General features: G+C 45.6%; 1 protein-coding gene across 1 annotated transcript in view; it reads left to right on the top strand.

Annotated features, from left to right (window-relative positions):
- Window positions 1–22,480, top strand: part of ABCA13 (ATP binding cassette subfamily A member 13) — a 329,169-nt gene that overhangs the window by 60,981 nt on the left and 245,708 nt on the right. Inside the window, exons 15-20 of the mRNA XM_077781120.1 lie at window positions 908–1,047; window positions 4,050–4,164; window positions 7,134–11,909; window positions 13,978–15,756; window positions 18,184–18,186; window positions 18,655–18,761. Coding sequence (XP_077637246.1) covers window positions 908–1,047; window positions 4,050–4,164; window positions 7,134–11,909; window positions 13,978–15,756; window positions 18,184–18,186; window positions 18,655–18,761 — 6,920 coding nt within the window. The remainder of the gene's footprint in view (window positions 1–907; window positions 1,048–4,049; window positions 4,165–7,133; window positions 11,910–13,977; window positions 15,757–18,183; window positions 18,187–18,654; window positions 18,762–22,480) is intronic.

The raw sequence follows: 22,480 nt of genomic DNA, 5'->3' as shown, positions 1-22,480 counted from the left end.
GAGCCACCCAGGTGCCCCTAATTTTTTGTTTGTTATCCAAAGAGGTATTAGCCTATTTGGTACTATTGGAAAGCATTTAAAAATACAAAATATTCAACAGTTCCTTTAAAGTTTTGCTATTGACTTAATCTTCCTCGAGATTCTTAGCCTCCAAGGTGATGTCATATGTCCTTTTCTTTTTCATTTCTCCTGATTTGCTGCATCATACATTTCCTGTATTTTTGTGAAAGATTTTCCCTTCTTTTTCCTTTTTAAAAAAAAGTTTAGGGGGGCCTGGGTGGCTCAGTCGGTTGAATGTCCAACTTCGGCTCAGGTCATGCTGTCACGGTTCGTGAGTTCAAGTCCCGGATCGGGCTCTGTGCTGACAGCTCAGAGCCTGGAGCTGCTTCAGATTCTGTGTCTCCCTCTCTCTGCCCCTCCTTTACTTATGATCTGTCTTTGTCTCTCACAAAAGCAAAATAAACATTTACAATTTTTAAAAAAAGTTTATATATTTTAAGAGAGACAGAGTGTGCAAGCAAGGGAGGGGAAGCGAGAGAGGGAGAGCAAGAATCCCAAGCAGGGTCTGTGCTGTCAGCACAGAACCCCACTCGGGGCTCTGACTCACAATCCGTGAGATCATGACCTGAGCCGAAATCAAGAGTCAGACGCTTGACTGACTGAGTCCCCCGGGCGCCCCCTTCCCTCGTTTTTCAGCTCAGGGTGGGGCAATTCATAAGCTATCAAATCCCTATTAAGAAAACTATTGCAAAAAAAAAAAAAAGCCACTCCTGCAAAGGTTCTAATGTCTGGCGCGAGTGGACTCCAGGCACGGGTGTGTGTTTGCGTTTGGGTGAACTTGTAAGGATCCGTGTTCTGGAGAACGGCGGTCACAGGTCGGCGTTCTCGGGACTCTCTGTGATCGCAGGGCGGTTCATACACTGGAGCAGGTGTGGGTGTCCCTGGAAGAAACACCGTACTGGAAGGACTTTGAGGGGTTTATCAGGAGCACCTGTGAGCTGGCCCGCTACGGGAACACGCCAGAAAGTGTCCGCAGCGGTCTATCTGGTGAGTCCGTGCTGCTCCCTGTGGGCCCGTGGCCAATGCGTGCCCTCGAGCGCAGTGGTGTCGCTCTGAAGCAAAGGGGAGCTAAACGCAGAGGCTTGCCCGGTACAGTTGGCCCTTGTGATGACCACATGTGAGCCTCTGCCGTCCGTTATGGTGTGACCGACCAGAGGGTTCCAGAAGTTTCTGCTGGTGACCGGTTTTCCTCTCGGAACTGTCCCAGGCTGTCTGACGGACAGGTGCATGAGCAGACCCGACGTCACAGGCTCCGGGAGTCCGGCCGCGGTGCTGCCGCTGGGGTGGGGCTTGTGTTTCCAACTCTTCCTGGCCGGGAGCAAGTGATCTGTGTCCCGCTCTCCTTGGGGACCGAGCTCGCCCTGGTCGTACTACGTGCCCTGTGTGCTCCGGGCTCCCCTCGGGAGGCCCGCTGCTTCCTCATGGGGTAGTGGGGGAGCCCCGCCCACCTAATCCTTCCTTCCCCCCCGCTCAGATGGCTGCTGGGTTTTTTTTTTCTTTTTTGGGTTTTTATTTAAATGCCATTAGATTGACATACAGTGTCATATTAATTTCACGTGTGCAATATAGCGATTCAACACTTGGACACATCACCCGGTGCTCATCATGAGTGCCCTCCCTAGTCCCCGTCAGCTGTTCCCCCACCCCCCTGCCCACCTCCCCTCTGGGCGCCATCTCTTTGTTCTCTATAGTTCTGAATCCATTTCTTGGTTTTCTCTCTCTTTCCCTATGTTTGTTGTTTTGTTTCTTCCGCATATGCGTGAAATGATATGGTAATTGTCTTTCTTCAATTGACTTATTTGGTTTAGCATTAAACTCTCTAGCTCCATCCACATCTTTGCAAATGGCAGGATTTCATTCTTTTTGATGGCTGGGTAATATTCCATTGTATACATACACCACATCTTCTTTATCCATTCATCAGTCGATGGACATTTGAGCTTATTCCATAATTTGGCTGTTGTTGATAGTGCTGCTATAAATCTTTTTTATTTAAGTTTATTTATTTTGAGAGAGAGAGAGTGTGCTCGCATAAATGGTGGAGAAGCAGAGAGAGGGTGAGAGAGAGTCTCAAGCAGGCTCTGCACTGTCACCTCCATCCCATGAACCGTGAGATCACGACCTGAGCTGAAATCAAGAGTTGGACACTTAACCACTGAGTCACCCAGGTGCCCCTGATAATACTGCTATAAACATCGGAATGCATGTCCCTGTGTATCTGTATTTTTATATCCTTTGGGTAAATACTTAGTAGTGCAATTGCTGGATTGTAGGGTAGTTCTACTTTTTAACTTTTTGAGGCGTCTCTGTACTCAAATTGCTGCTTTTAGAGGCTGTCAGTGAACCCCTCTCTGTGGGTGTCAGCATCAAAGCTACTGGCCACACGTCGGCTCTCTGATGTGCTGCAGGCCACACTGAGCTCTGTGCTGGTGCGGCATGGCTGGGCTGATGACTGAACCGCCTGGTTAGGTGTTTATTCATCCTACACTGTACCTGCTGCCCCGTTACTTTGGCCTCCTTTTTATCACCTGCTCTGGATCATTTCCAGAAACACAGGCTACAAGAGTGACATTTGGTGTCTGTGAGAAGCCTGGGTCCAAAAGTCTCCATAGTGTTGATAATCACAAACATTTGTCGTGCTTCATATGAATTATTTCATCCAACCCTCACGTCAACCATTGAGCTGGGCTCCATTTGGACTTCATTTTCAGATGGGAATTTCGAGGCTCAAGATTAAATTCCTGGCATGGGTCACAGAACTCCAGGTGTCAAAGCCAAGACATAGTTGTAGGAAGTCTTACCCGGGAGGCTGTGGCTTCGGTTCCATCTGGAGGATCCTCATTGTGGGAGGGGGTCATGCTGTCCGATGCCGTGCTCTGTTACAGACACACAGCTTGTTCAAGAACTGAGATTTGTGCATTCTCTGTTCTGTATGTTGGTTTCCTGTTTCATGGATTTTCCTATTTCCCATTTCATGAATTTTCCCTTTTATTTTATTTTATTAAAAATTTTTAACGCTTTTATTTATTATTGAGAGACAGAGACAGAGCATGAGGATGGGAGGGGGCAGAGAGAAGTGGAGACACAGAATCTGAAGGAGGCTCCAGGCTCTCATCTGTCAGCACAGAGCCTGACGTGGGGCTCGAATCCATGAACTGTGAGACCATGACCTGAGCTGAAGTCAGATGGTTAACCGACTGAGCCACCCAGGCGCACTGCATGCCCAGTAATTTTCGATTGGATGCCAGACATTTTGAATTTCGCCTTGTTTTGTGCTTTGCCATTCTATTTTCCTATGTTCTTAAAAGCAGTTTGGTCCTTTAGGATCTTGCTTTTAAGGTTTGTTAGAAAGTACTGGAACGATCCTTGGCGTAGTTGCAAATATTCCCCAGGACTGAGGCGAGACTCATTGTGCGTCTTGTACTTGTTGTCTAGCAAGATTGTGGATTGTTCCAGTCTGGCTGAAGGGAGGAGAATTGTTTCCTGGCCCATGTGATCCTCGGACACTTCTCTTGACTCCTCTTGAGTGGATCCTTCCTTGGTCTCAGGCTGCTTCGTCACCTGCACGCATTGATTTGTCCGCAACTGGATACTTGAAGGAGGCATGCAGCAGGGGCTCCATTTGTACAGCTCTCTCTTTCCTGGGAGTCTGTTCTGCATCTGTCGGACCCTCTCTGCTCAGGGCACCTGCCACAGCTCCAGCTCAGTTCCACCTCCTGAGTCATGGCTTGGATACGCTCCTTTAGGCAACAGACAGGATAATCATGGGTCTCACCTCGGTTATTTTCTGTCTTCCATGGATCGCTGTTTCCACTGCTTGGTGGCCAGTGGTGGTTGATCTTGGCCGGAGTGGGAGCCCAATCGCAGCATTTCTAATCCTTGTTATATTTTCAAACATATTAACTGAAGCACTATAGTTCTTTTGGCTTCGGCAGATTTGACTGCGGTTTCCGACTTGAGACTGATATATGAAATGTCTTTCTATTTAGCTTTCTCTGCGGAATCTCCTTGTTACCAAGAAAACATGGACTGGGAAATCATCACTGATAATTATTTTGAATTTTTGAGTAACTTACTCCAGTCTCCAGCTGTTGCTGTAGCCAGGTAAGGTTTCAGCATTCAATTTCCAGGTTTTTGATTTAACTATTCCCTGCAGACAAGCGAAATGTATTTTTAGGAAACACTTGCTTTAAAATGTGAGCTCCTGATTCAGCTAGTGAGCAGTGCTTCATATTAGATGTTCAATAAATATTTGCTCCATGGAGTGTATATGATTCATGTCTCCACAGAGTTTGAAAATAAATATAGATGAGAATAGTAAAATTCTCTCTGAAAAGCATGGTGGCTAATAGATACTCCAAAAATGGAATCTTTAGAAAATAGTCTCATATAGTTGCTTGCTTGAGACCTGACATCAGCGATTTAAGAACCTGGTAGTTCTGAGGACCTTGGGGAGGGAAGTGACCTTTGGAACTAAATCTGCGAGGTTCTATGCTGTTCCACCACTTTCGCATATGCGTGGTGGTAGACATTTTTATGTAGAATTATGGATATTGCATATAGTTTATCCTTATTCTTTCATTTTTAAAAAGATAAGCCTTTCATTTTGTTTATTATTTATTTATTTATTTATTTATTATTTTTAAGTAAGCTCTCCACTCAGTGCAGGGCTTGAACTCATGACCCTGAGATCAAGAGTTGCCTGCTCTACTGACCGAGCCCTCCGGGTGCCCTGGATATTGTGTCTAGTTTAAAGCATACTTTAGGCTAAAATGAACACATCGGGAGACTGTAGATGCTGGCAAGGATGTGGGGAAACGGGCCCTTCCTACACTGTTGGTGGGAATGTAAACTGGTGCAGCCCCTCTGGAAAACAGTGTGGCGGTTCCTCAAAAAATTAAACATGGAACTCCCCTGTGACCCAGCAATAGCACTGCTAGGAATTTACCCAAGGGATACAGGAGTGCTGATGCACAGGAGCATATGCACCCCAATGTTCATAGCAGCACCCTCAACAATAGCCAAAACATGGAAAGAGTCTAAATGTCCGTCAACGGACGAAAGGCTCAAGAAGATGTGGTTTATATATACCATGGGATACTACATGGCAATGAAAAAGAATGAAATCACGCCATTTGTAGTAACATGGATGGAACTCGAGGGTGTTATGCTGAGTGAAATAAGTCAGAGAAGAACAGATACCATATGTTTTCACTCATATGTGGATCTTGAGAAAATTAGCAGACGACCACGGGGGAGAGGAGGAGGAAAAAGTTATAGAGAAGGAGGAAGGCAAAATATAAGAGCCTCTTAAATACTGAGAACAAACTGAGGGTGGATGGGGGTGGGGGAGAAGGGAAGGGGGGTGATGGGTATGGAGGAGGGCACTTGTTGGGATGAGCACTGGGTGTCGTATAGAAACCAATTTGACAGTAAATTATATGGGAAAAAAGCACACTTGATGTAGTTTGTGGTTCTGCTGGAGGGAGGTGGGACAGAGGCTTTGCATTAGAGCATAGCCTTCAAATTCGGGAGTGGATCAACCTAATCGCCAAGTTTGCTAAAAATAAAAATTCCCAGAAGTGCTGAACATTGACTGTATGTAGGACCCGGGTGTCCATAGACTTAAGAAATTCTGCAGGGCACACCAAGTTCAAGAGCCATTCTGCAACATGTCTCTGGACCTAGGAATTGGCACTCACAGGAAATGTCAAGCTCAGGGGTTAGTGGACTGAGGAGGAAGAGTGTGGGATATGCCCTCTGGAGGGTCTGCCCCTTGCTCAGTTTGGATTTACAATACCTTACCCTCCTGAAAGTCTCTAGTATTTAATAGACCTAGAAAGACTAGTGTGTATATGCTCTGAAGGCATATTTCATTTTAGAGCTATAGACCCAGAGCAGCTGGCATAGTACCTGTCATGAAAGATGCTAGATAATTGGATGTTGACTTAATGAATGAGTAAATAAATAAAAACAAGGATGGACATTAATTATAATTGGTATGAAAAATACTGAGCCCAGAAATAGAAACTCCGGGCCATNGCCTGAAACCTGGAGCCTGCTTCACATTCTGTGTCCCCATCTCTCTGTCCCTCCCCTGCTCGTGCTTTGTCTCTCTCTCAAAAATAAATAAACAAACATTAAAAATGAAAAAAAAAAAGAAAAAAGTGGACAGGTAGATTCTGACTTAGTGGAAGTTAGTACATTCTCCAAGTGTGACTTTATTTATTTATTTATTTATATTTATTGGAAAAAATGTTTACATTTATTTATTTTTGAAAGAGAGAGACAGAGTGTGAATGGAGGGAGGGGCAGAGAGGGAGACACAGAATGTGAAGCAGGCTCCAGGCTCTGAGACATCAGCACAGAGCCTAATGTGGGGCTCAAACCCACAAACCGAGAGATCATGACCTGAGACTTTCGGAAGCTCAATGGACTGAGCCGCCCAGGTGCCTCTCCAAGTATGGATTTCTATTGAGAGTGTGGACTTGTCATAATCCTGAGTTGTTCCTTTGAGAACTCTTTGTAATTTACAAGTTAACCCCAAAGAGAAAGTACACTATCTAAATGAATGAGTTTCTAATAGTGGGAAGTACCAGCATTGTTTAAAGAACACTGGAATTGCTTCTATAACAGGCAATTCCGACAGTGGTCCATAAATCATAGGGGGCCCATTCTGACCCACTCTGCCATTTGGACTATGTCTACAGCCAAGGCATTGTGAGACACAATAAGGAATTGTGAAAACCCGAGATTTTTCAGCACACACTACCTTTAAGAGTCCTACATGTGAAGTAATGGAGTTAAGTAATTTAAAGTCCACTGTGTTTGGTGCAGGAAGCAAATTGATCCTAAATACATGTATGTGCATTTTGGATTTCTAAAACACTTCCAATTACTCACATTAATTTGATTCCCGTTGGGAAATACATGGTTTAGTAAATAGTTCATTTATGTGTTGTTCTAAATAAGTCTGAGTATTACCCTGAAAATTTGACAAATTGAATATGTCTTGAATGTATTTATTCACTTATTTTTGGATATTAAAACAATTTCATTTATTAATATTATAGGGTCTTGAATGCCTCAAAGGAACTTCTAATGGAAAAGAGGTTGCATTCCCTGGAGGACGAGCAAATACGCTTCTTTTTATCGCTTGTGGGATTTCTGGAGAAATTACTGCCTAATCCTTTCGACTCGCCCAGTGTTCCCAAATCCCATGACCTCCCCTCACTCACTGAGACTCTTGTGAGCACAAGCCATTTGTGGTTAACTCTTTCAAGAAGTTTAGAGAAAGACCCATCTGCCCTTGATACTCAGAAACTTCTGGAACTTGGCAAAGCAGTGATTGAAAAAGCACAAGCCCTTGAACGTCTCTGGACAGAGAAGGAATCAAACGATATTTTGAGATCTATGGAACTAGTACTTTCTGCAATGAGTCCCACACTCCTGGAGTTGTGGATGGATGGCACTTCCAAAGGGGAAAGAGACAAACTGGAGACCTTGACTACGCGTCTTAATTTTTCTGTTCCGGATGATTACAGAGTTCTTAGCAAGAGCTTTAACTTTTCCCAGTTGTTCCATTCAGATTGGCCTCCATCACCATCTGTGAAAATGGACTTCGTACACTTAAGTGAAACTGTCATAAGCAGTCTCTATGAATTCGGATTTCTGGGGCGAGACCAAGTTTCAGAGGCTCTGGACATTGTCTCTGCCTTACAGAATGCATCTGAGCATTTCTCAGCCCTTCCGGAACCCGAAAAACGAGAAGTTGCAAAAATCTTGACTCAGGTCTATCTCCATGTCTTCCAGGACAAAGATTCAGCTTTGCTTCTGCGGATTTATTCTTCCTGGGTCCAGTCTATGTTTCAGTTCTTGAGTATTCAAGGCACAGACTCATTGCTACCCTCCCTTACACAAATCTCAAGACACTTTTTGGATATCATAGAGCAATTTCATTTCCAGAACATCAGTGAAGCACTTGCATTTTTATATGAGACAACAGGGCTTCTGGAGGGGATTTCTGAGGGATCTTATTGTCAGCAGTTGCTTTTGCTTTTTAACTACTTGGAGCTTCAGGCCCAATCCCTGAGGTCTACACAGGGCCCTGAATTGAAGGTGATTCATGCTACATTGACAGGCCTGAAACAGCTGCTCATGGTCAACGAGGATTTCCGTATTTCTTTCTTTCAGTACATGAGCCAGCTCTTCAATGGGTCAGTAGAAGCCCTGTCAGGTAGAGAATGCTTTGCTTTGGAGAATAAAAATGTTTCTTCCGTGAGTTACTCAATAGATAGAGGGTCCTCACTTATTCTTCCGTGGGCACAAATTCTTTCAAACCTGTCTGCAAATGGCAGTGTGTTCAATGAGTTAATGGCTGTCCACTGTACCATCTCGTGGCTCCAAATGTGGACTGATATCTGGGGAAGTATATCTCAAATATTCAAGCTTGGCACAGATATTTTCACTCCTCTTTACGATGGTCTCACTCAGCTTCTAGATGCATTGGAAGGAAATGTGGAAGTTTCTAAAAGTTGCCAGCAAATGTTTTCTACCCATGACCCCACCAGACTCCTGCTGAATTTGTTTAAAAATGTAATTCAAGCTGAAGGCTTTCATGATTGGGATGAGTTTTTGAGTCTCAGGGATCTTTGGGTAGTATTAAGTGATGCCTTAGTTAGCATGAATGCACTTAACCCCAACCAAGTAGAGAAATCCCTTTTCACCATGGAAACTGCCTTGTGTCAGCTAAAGACATTTCCGTTAAGCACAAATGCCAGCAGAGAGTTTTTATATTCTCTGCTTGATGTTTTCACTGAGTTAAGCAACACCTCAGAATACATTGACAGAGATGTACAATTGATAAATCGTTTTCTTTCAAATAACCACACAAATCAAGGAGTGAAGTTTGAAAGTGTCATCACTGAGCTAAGAGAAACAATGTTATTTCTTAGAGATGTGTCACGTGACCAAGATTTATTGTCCTGTGCTGATATTTTCCAAAATGTTACCGAGTTGATTTTGGAAGATGGCTTATTACATGTAAATACTTCACAGAGGGCGTTACATATTCTGGCTGTGTTAAATTCCACATTTTTCTCCGAGGACACAATCAGCAGACAGAAGGGGTGTGTCACATGGGTAGACATCACAAACCACCTGTACATGATGTATAACCCAAGTGTTTCACAAGGCTATCCTCAAGGTATTTGGAAAGGTTTCAGAGTCATGGAGAACAAAATTAACTCTACATTGAATCTTGTTACTGGGATGCTAAATATAAAGGACCCTCACTGTTCATTCAACAAGTCAGATATAGATTGTGTGAATACCGTATTGAAAAATGTGATCGACTTCCTAAATGTGATACTCACTGAAGTCTTTGAAGAGGAAAAGGTACCTAAATTGGAGATTTTTTTAACTCTTTTAAATGACTCCACAAACCAAGTAAGGATGATTATCAGCAACTTGACAAGAGACTTTGATTTTGTATCTCAATCCAACTGGAAACATTTTATTGAATTAGTCCTGAGACCCATAGAAATGTCAGATGACCTACCTAGCCGATTTAAAAATCTTTGGTTGCATTTAGTAGCTCTGGGGAAGGAAATTCAGAAACTTATGAAAGCTTTTTCCACTCATATTCTAGAAAGTGAGTCCTCTTTTACATCTGAGAAGCTTTTAAATATATTTGCGACCAGTCTCAAAGAAAAGGATGTCAACAGCTTGGGCAATTCATTGTATCAGTTAGCCAGTTACCTTGCCTTCAACTTCTCTCATGATCTCCAAAATCCACCACAGATAATTCCACACAAAGTCCAGAAAGCTGTAGGTCTTGGTATCCAACTGGTTAGGGATGTGTTCAACTCCCTGACACCCTCAGTTCTTCACAACATTCCACGAGACCCTGCTAATAGTCAGGTTTTCAAGAAGGTGACTTCTCTCCTGCATACCCTCAAGAAGCCAGACATAGACCTACTGGTTGACCAACTTGTACAAATGAGTGAAGCGCTAACAGATTTCTTTAAGAATGTCAGTACATTGGGTCCTGGGCATTTGGGGGTCAACTTGCTTGTTGACTTGCTGGAAAAATTTGTGGACAGCTCACATTCTTGGAATGTCAATCACCTGCTCAAGCTCTCACGCCTTTTCCCGAAGGATGACGTTAACGCGGTGGTAGACGCATACTACGTGCTTCCTCATGCCGTGAAGCTCTTGCAGAGAGGAGTTGACAAAAACATCACAGAATTCCTCAAGGATGTCTATAACTTCGCTGTCCTTCATGGCATAAGCATTTCAGACGTCACCAAGGAAGACTTTGCTATTGTGATAAAAACTCTTTTGGACACAGTTGAATTAATATCAGACAAACCAGCAATTCTTTCTGAGGCTTTAACTTGCCTTCCTGTGGTTTGGTGCTGGAATCACACAATTTCTGGATTGAGCCAGGATCCCAAGGTAGAAGCCTGTAAATCCTACGAGCTCACATCTTCCTTTTATAGCAAAGTGGCCAGTGTACTTGACCTCCTCCACCTCTCTCCCCCGGGCGAAGGTTTACAATGTTCGGATGAAGGTTCACAGAAGGAGATTACTAGGAAGATGGTCTGTGTCACTCGTGAACTAGTGGACTGGACTTCTATTTTTCTAGAGCTGTCTGAAGCCTTCCATGTTCAAACTTCACTTGTTGAAACTGTACAAGGATTTTGGCGTAAAGTGTTACCGTTTGTCCCGTCTTCTGGAAATCAGAGCAATGAGAGCTTCTCTGAACTTTGTCCCGATGGCCCCATAAAGCAAATTGCTTCGCAGATCATAGCCACACTGAAAAGTGTTAACTTTACAAAAATTACATCAGATGAAAGCATTCTTGATACACTAGCCAATTTAAGCAGGATCCTCAACATTAATGAAGGCACAGAGGTATCTGTTCAAAATAAGATTTCCTTAAATTTGGAAAAGATCGTGAAATTGCCTTCCAGGGATCAGCACCTAGAAAATGGCGCCCATTCCCTAGAGTCTCCATTTGTGATGTTTCTGGATGCTGATGTGACGGACAGTGGTTTAGAAGCACCATCAAGTTTTACTAAAACCAGTGAAGTGATTCACAACTCTTCTTACTTTGAGGAACTACGACTTGAACTTGAACAAATCATGACAGAGCTAAGCCATGACTTTCCTATCAGAAACTTGCTTTCTGAAATTAACAAAGAAATTCAAGTGATCGATTCAGAGACTCTTCAAAACATAACTTTGCAACTTACCCATGTTTTTGAAAGCCTGGGCTCCTTGTCACTGAAGACATCAGAAATCATTGAAGATTTTCTATTGGGCATGAAAAACTGGCTTCATAAACGTGCAAACAAAGATGTCTCCAGAATGATTCAGACGTTCTCTCTTCTGACAGCCAATGAGAGTTCAACTGATGATACAGCTTTGTGGACCAAAGATCTTGCTACCTTTTTGGGTTTTCTTAAAGCCATTTCTAGGGAAGGTGACTTTGGTGTTGCCCATTTAACTCAACTGCTAAACCAAGAGCAGCTAACTAATTTGTCACTTGTTCAATTCCTTTTTGAAAGTGTCCTAATTAATTCAATCAGTAAGTTAGCTGGGAGTTCTCCAGAGGCAGCCTCAGACTTGAGTGATACTAACTCTCAGATAACGAATTTCCTTAACCTTACCTTGAACCAGACTCTGTTAGGAAATAGTGCGGGAATAATCTTCCCTCCAAGAAGTGCAGTGGATTTCATGGAACAGCTTTTGCAAACGTTCTCACTTTTACTGGAGGAAAATTCTGAGAACAGACTATCTGCTCTGCTGAAGGCCTTCCACAAAGACATCGCTGCAGAGATGAGGTGAGTCTACTTTTGCTTTGTATGATAAATGCGGTCATCACACGTTACAATCTCCTTTATTTCCTGGAACGTGTAAACATCAGTGACAACATCTCTACCTATGAATGATCTTGGGCACAAATTTTGTCATTTTGTCATTTTATTAAAATGTCAAGGTGAGGGGCACCTGGGTGGCTCAGTCGGTTAAGCGTCCGACTTTGGCTCAGGTCCTGATCTCGCAGCTTGTGAGTTCAAGCCCCGAGTCAGGCTCTGTGTTGACAGCTCGGAGCCTGGATCCTGCTTCGGATTCTGCATCTCCCTCTCTTTGCCCCTCCCCCACTTGCACTCTGTCTCTCAAAAAAAAAAATTAAGAAAAATTAAAAAATATCAAGGTGAAATAATTTTGATGATTGTCATCTAAGTAGGAAGAAGACACGTTATAGAAACCTAGTGGCAATTAATTGCTTATGTGTTCTTACATTCTTGGGTTATGAAAATAGTTATGAAATTCTATTTTATATGGAACTGAAGCACTAGTTCTTATATACGTAGATGCGTATACATGGCCATTATTGAATTGATGTGTTAGGTGTGTCATCACAAGTGAGGGATTTAAATATTTTTATTCCAGTTGATCTCCTGAGATGTTTATATTTGGAATTGAGAATATTCAAAAACCTTAAATGCCCAAGCAGAGGAGGGGTAGAGAGAATGGGAGAGAGAGAACCCTAAGCAGGCTCCACACTGTCAGCACAGAGCCTGACATGAGGCTCGAACCCACGAACTGTGAGATCATGACCTGAACTGCAATCAGGAGTTGGATGCTCATCCAACTGAGCCACCCAGGCACCCCCAAATTCTAAAACTTTAAAAACCAATAGTCCCATTAAATTTTTTTCATATATCCTTTTTTCTTGGTTGTTTTTTGGTTTTTGTTTTTTTCTTGTTTTCATTCTATTTGAAGCTTGCCAGTGAAAAGGCTGGAGGGAAATTCTACTTCATTCTGTGATGTCTGTGTCAGTCAGGGCTCAGCCACAGAAACTGAAACAGAACAAGGATTTAATTCTGGCTTCTGTGCTTTAGGTGGCCAGCTAAGCAGGTGCAACGTCAGTAGGACGGGCTGTCCAGAAGTCATGCTCACAAGCAGGCAGAATACCGCGGGGAGGAAATTACTGTCTGCAGGAGGCCATCGGGGGTGGGGGGAGGTGACAGGCAGGAAGGTGCTATTTGGGGTTGCAGGGTCAGGGGAGTTCTACGCCTGCCCTGAACGCCTTCTAAGCAATGAAGTCAGGCCCCCCCCCCCAACGATATCCTGTCTTATTACATCAGAGTTTACTCACCAGGGGGCTTATCGCTTCCCAGTGGCACCTGGGTTAGCGTTTATGCTGCAAACTGGCCCCTGATGTCCCTGTCATGAGGGAAGTCACTGTGTCACTCACGGAGACTCGCAGCTCATGAGAAAGGTATTCTGGGGCTGTCACTCAGCCTAGCCACGCTCACACATCACAGCCATCACCTGTCTGAGTGATTTGCTAGGACTTTGAATGCTCAGGAAGATGTTACCTCTTGCATCAAGAAGCGCTTTAATTTTAATTTGTCTTTAATCTTTATTTTTGAGAGAGAGAGAGAGAGAGAGCAGGAGAAAGGGGGTATGTCAGAGAGAGAGGGAGACACAGAATCTGAAGCAGGCTCTAGGCTCTGAGCTGTCAGCACAGAGCTCGACACAGGGCTCGAACTTACAAGCAGTGAGATCATGACCTGGGCCGAAGTTGGACGCTTAACTGACTGAGCCACCCAGGCATCCCTAGAAGCACTTCATCGATTTCACCTTCCTGTTTTTAAAAAAGCAAAAGTATGTGGCTTTTGAAGTGGCTAGGTTTGAGGCATCATGAGGGGATTATCCCCGAAATGCCTCCACCTTTCTCATTATTTGGCACCAAAGTATTAATTTTCTTCTCGAAGGTGTGTTAGCATGTCATCTTGCAGATTGTGTAACTCCCTCATGATATGCTCCTATAAAGCAAAATTGTGACTCTAGGTTTTAATCTTCCCATGGCTAAACATGAAATTAAAACATATTTATTTATAGTTTTGTCCCAAAGGATAGCATTCTAGAAATTCTGACACTGGATCAATTTCTTACCATCTTGAAAGAAGACAGACTGATGAGCTTTTTTTCAAGTTTAAAGGATGCTATAAATCATCTCATCAAAAGGCCATTTATTTTAGACGATGGACAATTTTATTTTGCTATTCATCGAGGACTGAAGTTCATGAGAGATTTATTTAATGCTCTTCCAAGGGAAACCTCAGGGGCAAACAAGACGGAAGATAATTTGGAATTTCTTGGGGTTGTGAGTCAGTTGGTCCGCCATGTGAACAGTTCTGAAGATCTCTTCCAACTCAATCATGATCTGAGGTCAGCCCTTCAGCTTGTGAGAGAAACTTCCACAGAACTAGCACGGCTCATGGACACACTCATCAACTCTCCTCACAGGGACTTCCATAACGTGTATCCCACACTCCGAGAAGTCATACTTGCTAATCTAACTGGTTTGCTTTCCTTTGTCAATAATTCATTCCCGCTAAGGAACAGGGCAACATTAGAAATGACCAAGAGACTCCTTGGTGTTATCTCAGGAGCTGGTGGAGAAAGCGGTGCCCCGGAGCCCCTGTGGGAGATGTCCGACACCTTGACCTTGCTGGTGAGGGACACTGCTGAAATGAGACATCTTGCCTCCTCAGTGAATTCCACTGTGGAACTCATCAGGCTAGCCCAGAAGGTTTCCAGGAAGATGGCCACTGTTTTTGAAACTCATTTCATCTCCAGCACCAATGAAACCATGAAATTCTTTGACAGTCTCTATTCCATTTTGCAACAAAGCATTCAACATCTTGTGAATGAAATAACTACTTTGAAAAATGTAGACCACCTCATATCTGAAAATATAAACAACTTGTTGACGCCATTTCTTGACTTGGTTTTTGGGATGATGGGGGTCACACCTTATATTTCACAAGACCCTGATATTGTCAATACATCATCTAGCACATTCTCTTATGTGAACCAATCCAAGGACTTATCTGATATTTTGGAAGAAATTGCTGAATTTTTAACTTCTGTGAAAATCAATTTGGGAGCTATGGAGCATCTAATGGTAGCTTTCAATAATGGGACTCACCTATCTGGTATAGATTCTGTCAACCTATGGGAAGAAATTTTGGATTGTTTGGTTCCTATAACTAGTATCATCCACCAGATAGACTTCTTCCATCCCGATCCACTTCTCACTCCTTGTTGCCCTCAAGATACTAAGTGGGAAAGAACCCAGGAAGTGATCCTGTTTTTGGATGAACTGCTATCACAAGACCGCACGGAAATAGGGACATACTTGAGAATGGCGATTGACCTCACCTTGGAAGCTCTTTGGAATAACTTCCAGAAAGATAACAGGACTGTCTTTAATCTGTTGCTGACATTGGCTCAGGATCCAGATAACCTTTTGCAAGCCATAGAAAGAGCTGCAGAGGTCTCCAGTGGAACAGGTGATCTGAGTGAAGCTTTGTTTGTCAACGTGTCTCTCATCCGGAATGTAACTCATTCACAGCTTGAAGAAGCAGTCCAGATCATGTTAAGGAGGATAGCTCTTTTGTGGAAAGCACTTCACATGAATAACTCTCAGTGGGTAAACTCCACGAGAGCTTTGTTCCAGCCCATTTTTGAGAGTTTTATTAATGCAGCCACTGGAAAGAATATCCCATCGGGGAAAGAAGAGAGGATCGAACCACTATCGAGCTTTGAGAAATACCTGAAGGGATTCATTGCATTGACGGAGTACTGGCAGGGTGTCCCACTGATGGATCAAAGGTAAGAAAACATCCAACTCACTTCCTTTGTGCCCCAGTGCAGGAACTACAAGATGGGACAGAATGACCTTGAACCAGGTCAAGTATGATTCTCGACTTCACTTGATTCACGCTGGTGTTTGTCCAGTGTCTTCGTGATTTGACCTATGATTTGGCATGTAAGTATGTTTTGGGTTTATTGAACAGGGTGTGAAAGTACATGCTTTCATTTTCAAAAGTGAAACCTTCTTCTAGTCCCTTGTCCCAGGCTAGGTATATACATGATTTTTCTATTTATATGCTCTGGCTGCCAAAGGTCATACTGTTTGGCAGGCAAAGAAGAATATTAAGCCATGTACTTCATGCAGAAAATTGTGCTTTCAGTGGTAACCACCCCTGGAAAGGGCCAGGAAGCTCTTGACTTCTTCTGTCCTTAAGGATTTTATTTTATTTTATAATGTTTTAAAATTTATTTATTTTTGTGAGAGAGCAAGTGAGAGCAGGGAAGGGGCAGAGAGAGAAGGAGACAGAGGATTCAAAGCGGGTGCTACACTGACAGCCCAACGGGGGTCTCGAACACATGAACCATGAGATCACGACCTGAGCTGAAACTGGATCCTTAACTGACTGAGCCACCCAGGGGCTCCATGGATTTTATTTCTTTTTAATTAAAAAAATTTGTTTAAGTTTATTTTTTGAGAGAGAGACAGAGCATGATCAGGGAAGGGGCAGAGAGAGAGGGAGACACAGAATCCAAAGCAGGCTCCAGGCTCTGAGCAGTCAGCATAGAGCTCGATGTGGGGCTTGAACCCACAAACCATGAAATCATGACCTGAGCTGAAGTCGGATGGTCAGCTGACTGAGACACCCAGGGGTCCCAAGGATTTTATTCTTAAGTAATCTCCATATCCAATGTGGGGCGTGAACATACAACCCCAAGGTCAAGAGTCTCATGCTCTACCAACTAAGCCAACTGGGCTCCCTGGCTTTTTGCCTTTCTAAATTCAACCCAATGCTGTGGTTGATCCACTTCCAAGCACTGCCCCCATCCCTGGTTTCCAGTTGGAAACCAATTGGCTTTCTTCCATGGGGAAGACACCAAACGCCCCAAACAAGTAATCCCATTGATCATGGGTTTGAGGTCTGACTAGGTTTGAGATCTGACTAGCCTGACTTTGTTTTAAAGTTTATTTATTTATTTTGAGAGAGAAAGAGAGCCCAAGTGGGGGAGGAACAAAGAGAGCGGGAGAGAGAGAGTCCCAAGCAGACTCTGCACTCTCAGCACAGAGCCTGATGTGGGGATCGAACTCACGAGCTGTGAGATCATGACCTGAGCTGAAGTCAGATGCTCAGCCAACTGAGCCACCTAGACGCCCCTGGCAAAAGCAAATTTAAAACAATATGCTGTAAAAACATAGAATTGCATTTAAACCCCGCCCCCCCCAACCCTGTTTTGGTGCCACGGTGTTCTGGAGAATTCTGAGTGTGGCATTTACTCAGATGTGATGTTGCCCTGTCTCCCTCAGCACCAGGTGCCCCAGAATGGGTGACTCAACACTGAGGTTTCAGAAGCCAAGATGCTGTCTTCTTTCATTGTCAATCTCTGGGCTTTATCTCACATATCTCTTTTCAAGGAATTTCAGGGAATTTCCTTGGGCAAGTTGTGCCCTTAATCAGTTATTGTCACCCACAGGGGAAAAAGGAATAGATGGACACACACTTTGTTAAATTCCTTTAGAAGCGCTTCACAGAGGATGTTAATTTATATGCTCGGTTGTGTCTGACTTGGAGGACGGCTCTGAAATTTGGAAAGAGTAGAAGCTCATTGAAGAGTGAGCCAAAAGCCATTTGGGGTCAAAAAAGTAAGAGGTAAATGTGAATTCCTGAATTCCTGAGCCCACGTTGTCAGCGGTGTGATGGCAGAATGGAGCAGGGCCGTGGTTGCGGCTGGATTCCCCCCTGCAGTTGTGAGATGGCCTCGGCAGGAAGGGGATGCTGAAAAAGTAACGACTTTTTCAGACTTATGAGTTCTGGAAATCCCACGGCCCACGTGGGGTCACAAAGGGAGGTCACGCATGGAAAGAGGGCAGGCTGCGGGTTCTGCTTTATTTGGGGCCGAGGATGGGGTCCTAGAATTTTGTTCATATTTGAAAGAGAAGAGATTGGGGCGCCTGGGTGGTTCAGTCGGTTAAGTGTCCAACTTCGGCTCAGGTCATGATCTCACAGTTTGAGAGTTCAAGCCCTGCGTTGGGTTCTGTGCTGACAGTGTGGAGCCTGCTTGGAATTCTCTCTCTCTCTCTCTCTCTCTCTCTCTCTTTCTTACTCTATCCCTCTCCCCCATCTCTCTTTCTCTCTCTCAAAATAAATAAATAAACTTTAAAAAATTAAAATACTCCCCCCCCCCCCAAACCAAAGGAAAAGCCAGTGGTCAGGGCTCACACCACAGCAGCGTGTGAAAACTTTGATCCGGCCTGTGTCATTCCAACACCCTAAGTGGACTTGGTAAAGACCAAGACACGTGCTCACACATGTGCACACACAGGCTACATGCCCCGTAACCTTAGGAGTGTGTTCAGAGATAAGACTCTCACTTACATACAAAATCACCCATTGCAGTGAATTCTCTGTCCAGAAACAGTCAACTGAAAGATGTCTTTCCGCTGCCCTTCTTTGCTTCTCATTTTTGCCACCCTTTGATCCTTCATCCCTGCATTCGAGAAGGATCGAGACAAGGGGAGGGCAGATATCGGCTTAGTGGCCCCAGGACAGGTGCTTCGAACTACTGTGGGAGATTCCGAGTTTCCTCGAGGTCCAGACTCCAAGCAGGGCGTGGAGTCACGGTGTTTCCTTGCGCACATGAGGGATGCACGTGGCTCGCTGGTTTCCAACCTTTAATGCCTCTGTCTGTTGTTCTCCTTAGTGTGGAGATGTGTCAGCTGTTCCAGCAGCCTCGGAAAGCTCCGGAAGCCGTCGCGACTCTGCAGAAGGTGACAATGCTGGCTCTGCGCCTGTCCGTCATCCTTGCAGGTGCGCCGCTCCTGGCCCTGTGCCGACTCTCAGGGTTTGGCGGTCTGCCGGATGGGAGGGCTACCCTCGAGTGTCTCTTAGAGTCCAGTGCAGGACTTCTGGGGGCCCCAACGTCCCCCATGTTCTCACCCATTGTGACTTTTCTCCAGGCAAGATGGGTGACCCCCTCCCCACCAGGCTTTTGAGCTTTTTGATTTGTGTCTTTGCCCACAAAACGTGTGTCCTTGTCTCCAGCTGAACTAGGGGCGCCTGGGTCGCTCAGTTGGTTAAGTGCCGGACTTTGGCTCAGGTCATGATCTCAAGGTTCTGGGGTTCTAGCCCCGCGTCGGGCTCTGTGCTGACAGCTCAGAGCCTGGAGCCTGCTTCGGATTCTGTCTCCCTTTCTCTCTGCCCCTCCCCTGCTCACAGTCTCCAAAACAACAACAACAAAATCAAACTCCAGCTGACTTCTGTGGCCCCGAGCCAGAAACATGGCCTCCCCCTCTCCGCTGGCAGGGACGTGGAGCAGACCTTCGTCAAATGCAGTGTCGGTGTCTTCATGTCTAGCCTCCCTCTGCTAGAGTTGGTGCTCCTTGAAGGCAGCACCATGTCTTCCTCCTTGGTCTGGAGGGTCCCATCCAGGGCCTGGCATGGAAGATGCATTGCACCTGCGGGTGCAGAGTGCCCTGCGCAGCCCCCTGAATTCCCGGGATGCCCTATAAACCCCCCGCGTTAGTGCCCTAGGAGTCTCCCTTCCTGCAGCCGTGATTTCGGTCCCTGGGTCCGGGGTGCTCATTCAGTTCCGCCCCGCGATACTCAGCACAGTGTCTACAGTCTACAGTCACGGGCAACTATACGTTTCCTTGCCGATGAATTCACTTGTCTCCTAAGATCCCCAACTGCCATGGAACCCCCCTGGGGCCGCAGTGAAAGGAAGACACCGGTTCTCTTAGACTCTGTGCGGTACGTGAGCAGTGCTCTCACAGCACTCCCGCGCCCCTGCGCTGGATCAGTGCTGCGCCAGTGATTTCTCATGCGCACACGCGTTACCACGTCCCCCGGATCAGTGTCCAGGACGCGAGGGCCCGGCCCAGCTGTCCCCAGCGCGGTCTCCCCAGCGAGGCAGCAGCCGGGAGTCATCATGCGACGTCACGCCGGGCTAGGTGTCGCCATCCTCGAGAACAGCACAGACCCAGCTCCTCCCCCACAGGAAGTGGAATCAGACTGAGTGGGGCCCAGGGTGGGGGCAGGTGCTTGGGATCGAACAGGCTGAGTCCGAGTCCGGCTCAGCAAGTGCCAGAGGAATCTTCCAGAGAGTGGGATGCAGGCCCGATTCAAAGCTCACTTAGGAGGCGTAAATAAAGCAGAGCGGGCACACGGGTCACCCCTGGGACTTGTGTGCTGTGGGTGCTGGCTTGCGCTAGGCTGCCCCTTGCAGGGCAAGGTGAGGTGAAAACGGTGATTTGGGGACCAATGCAGGCATCGTTTGGACTAAGAAACAGGGAAAGGAATGTATGTGTGTGTTGGGGAGGAGGTAGTGGTAGTGAGACATCTGGCGAGGTAGATGTAAATGAAACCCCAGGTGTCATGTACTTTAAGTCTTTAAAAAATTTTTTAAAATGTTTTATTTATTTTTCAGAGAGAGACACAGAGTGTGAGCAGGGGAGGGGCAGAGAGACAGAGGGAGACACAGCATCCCAAGCAGGCTCCAGGCTCTGAGCTGTCAGCACAAAGCCTGACACGGGCGCTCGACTCATGAACTGTGAGACCATGACCTGATGGTCGCTCAACCGACTGAGTCACCCAGGCGCCTCCCCCCTCCCCCCTTTTTTAAAGAAAATCTCTCCTTCCGCTTAGCGATGTTGCGAACATTGGCAATTCTGTTGAAAATAAAGCTTTAAACGCCTAAGTGTACCTTTGGACAGGCACCAAATGTCTCCAGCACGGCGAAGCGCTCCCAGGTACAACACAAATCCCACTTTTTTTCTACATCCCGAAGGTTTCCCTGACATTGAGCCCAGTCACCTGCAGACACGTAATTATTCTGACGTTTCTCAGTCAGCCAGCCTGATGGCTTTGACGTGAACTGATCATTCATTAATACCTGGATTTATATTTATTTTGCCCTTCTGTTTTGTATATATATCTCATATATATACATATATACATAATGAATATATATTCATTAATATATCATACCTGAAATTACGTTAGCACCAAGATTATTTTTGAATTTTTATGTTTTGGAGAAAGCCAGGCATGCCCGAGTCCCATTCAGATGGTCGCTCCCCTGTTCTCCTTACTGAACTGTCTCTCCATGTATGGGGTAGGAGGTCAGCGACAGGCCAGAATGGGGATTCGGGGTAGGGGTGGGGTGGGCCGAAATGGGCATGTGGTTCCTCTTCCATCACGCAAGGGACCAGATGCTCCTACTACTGAATCCAGTGGTTATCTGCGTGTCATAGAACTACATTTGGTATCACCATGGGGATGGCTGTCATTTTTGTCCTCCGGATCTCATACTTGAAGTCCGTTAGGTCTGCATGAGGATGGGACAAGTGGCCTGATTGGCTCACAGAACTAGGGGGAGTTGTCTTTGACCTTTGGTTTCTCAAATTGGCAGACAGAGGCCCAGGCGAGCAAGGCGGGCTGCCCGGGGCCTGGGAGTGAGGAAGTCGGGGCCCCTCACCTACCGAGCAGCCTGTGGGAGCGAGAGCAGCAAGGGGGAGGGGTCCAGAAAAGGGGGCTGCAAAGCCAGAGCAGGGCATTGGATGTGTGCAAGAGCCGGGATTATCCACAGGAGCCTGAGCAAGGGCCAGGCCCACAGAAGCAATCTGAGGGCCAGCGAGACTGCGCCACGACGCTGGAGGGAGAGGCCCAGACAGCAGTGTCTTGGAGGGCGTGCTGCCGGCCGATGTTGGATGCACGGGTGGATGTGGGCAGGTGTGACAGCTCAGCCCGTCATGCCCGACCAGAACCTTCCAGAAACACCAGGCCTCCGTCCTCACCTCCCTCGCTTTGTCGTTTCATAGCAGGAAACGCAGGATGGACATAGTCCTTGCCTCAAGTCACACACAGACAGGGAGTTCTTTACCGGAGCACTCGATGCCCTTCTGGATGATGCAACCCCTGAACAGGCTGTTATGTCTTCTCCCAAGGAGAGGCCCAGTTATCCTCAGAGACAGACGCTGTCGTGTGTTATAGTGCCATAGCCCCTTTTTTCCTGTATTTTAGTGAGGGATTACTCAAGAGACACATGTTACATTTTATACAACGGGGAGATCTCTTTTCAAAATCTGAAATAGCGAGATCAATGAGAAAATATAAACAAACGAGGCATTCAGGTGGTTGTTTCTGAAAAGCAAGGCTGGGTATCTTCATTTTTAAATTTTTAATTAAAATTTTAAAAAATGTTTATTTGTTTTTGAGACAGAGACAGACAGATAGACTGAGAGTGGGGGAGGGGCAGAGAGAGAGGGAGGCACAGAATCTGAAGCAGGCTTCAGGCTCTGAGCTGTCAGCACAGAGCCCGAGGAAGGCCTTGAACTCACAAACCGTGAGATCCTGACCTGAGCCAAAGTTGATCGCTTATCCAGCTGAGCTACCCTAGTGCCCCAAGACTGGGTAGACTCTATGTGGTCTGCATTGTATATGGTGTTGACCCTTGAATGATGCAGGGTTTGGGACACTCACTCCCTGTGCTGTCAAAAATCCACATATAACTATTGATTTCCCCCCAT

This window comes from Crocuta crocuta, unplaced genomic scaffold (genome assembly GCF_008692635.1).
Source record: "Crocuta crocuta isolate KB4526 unplaced genomic scaffold, BGI_CrCroc_1.0 scaffold108, whole genome shotgun sequence".
NCBI classification, from domain to species: Eukaryota; Metazoa; Chordata; class Mammalia; order Carnivora; family Hyaenidae; genus Crocuta; species Crocuta crocuta.
The sequence above is the reverse complement of the archived record's forward strand: the minus strand, read 5'-3'. Positions and strand labels throughout refer to the sequence as shown.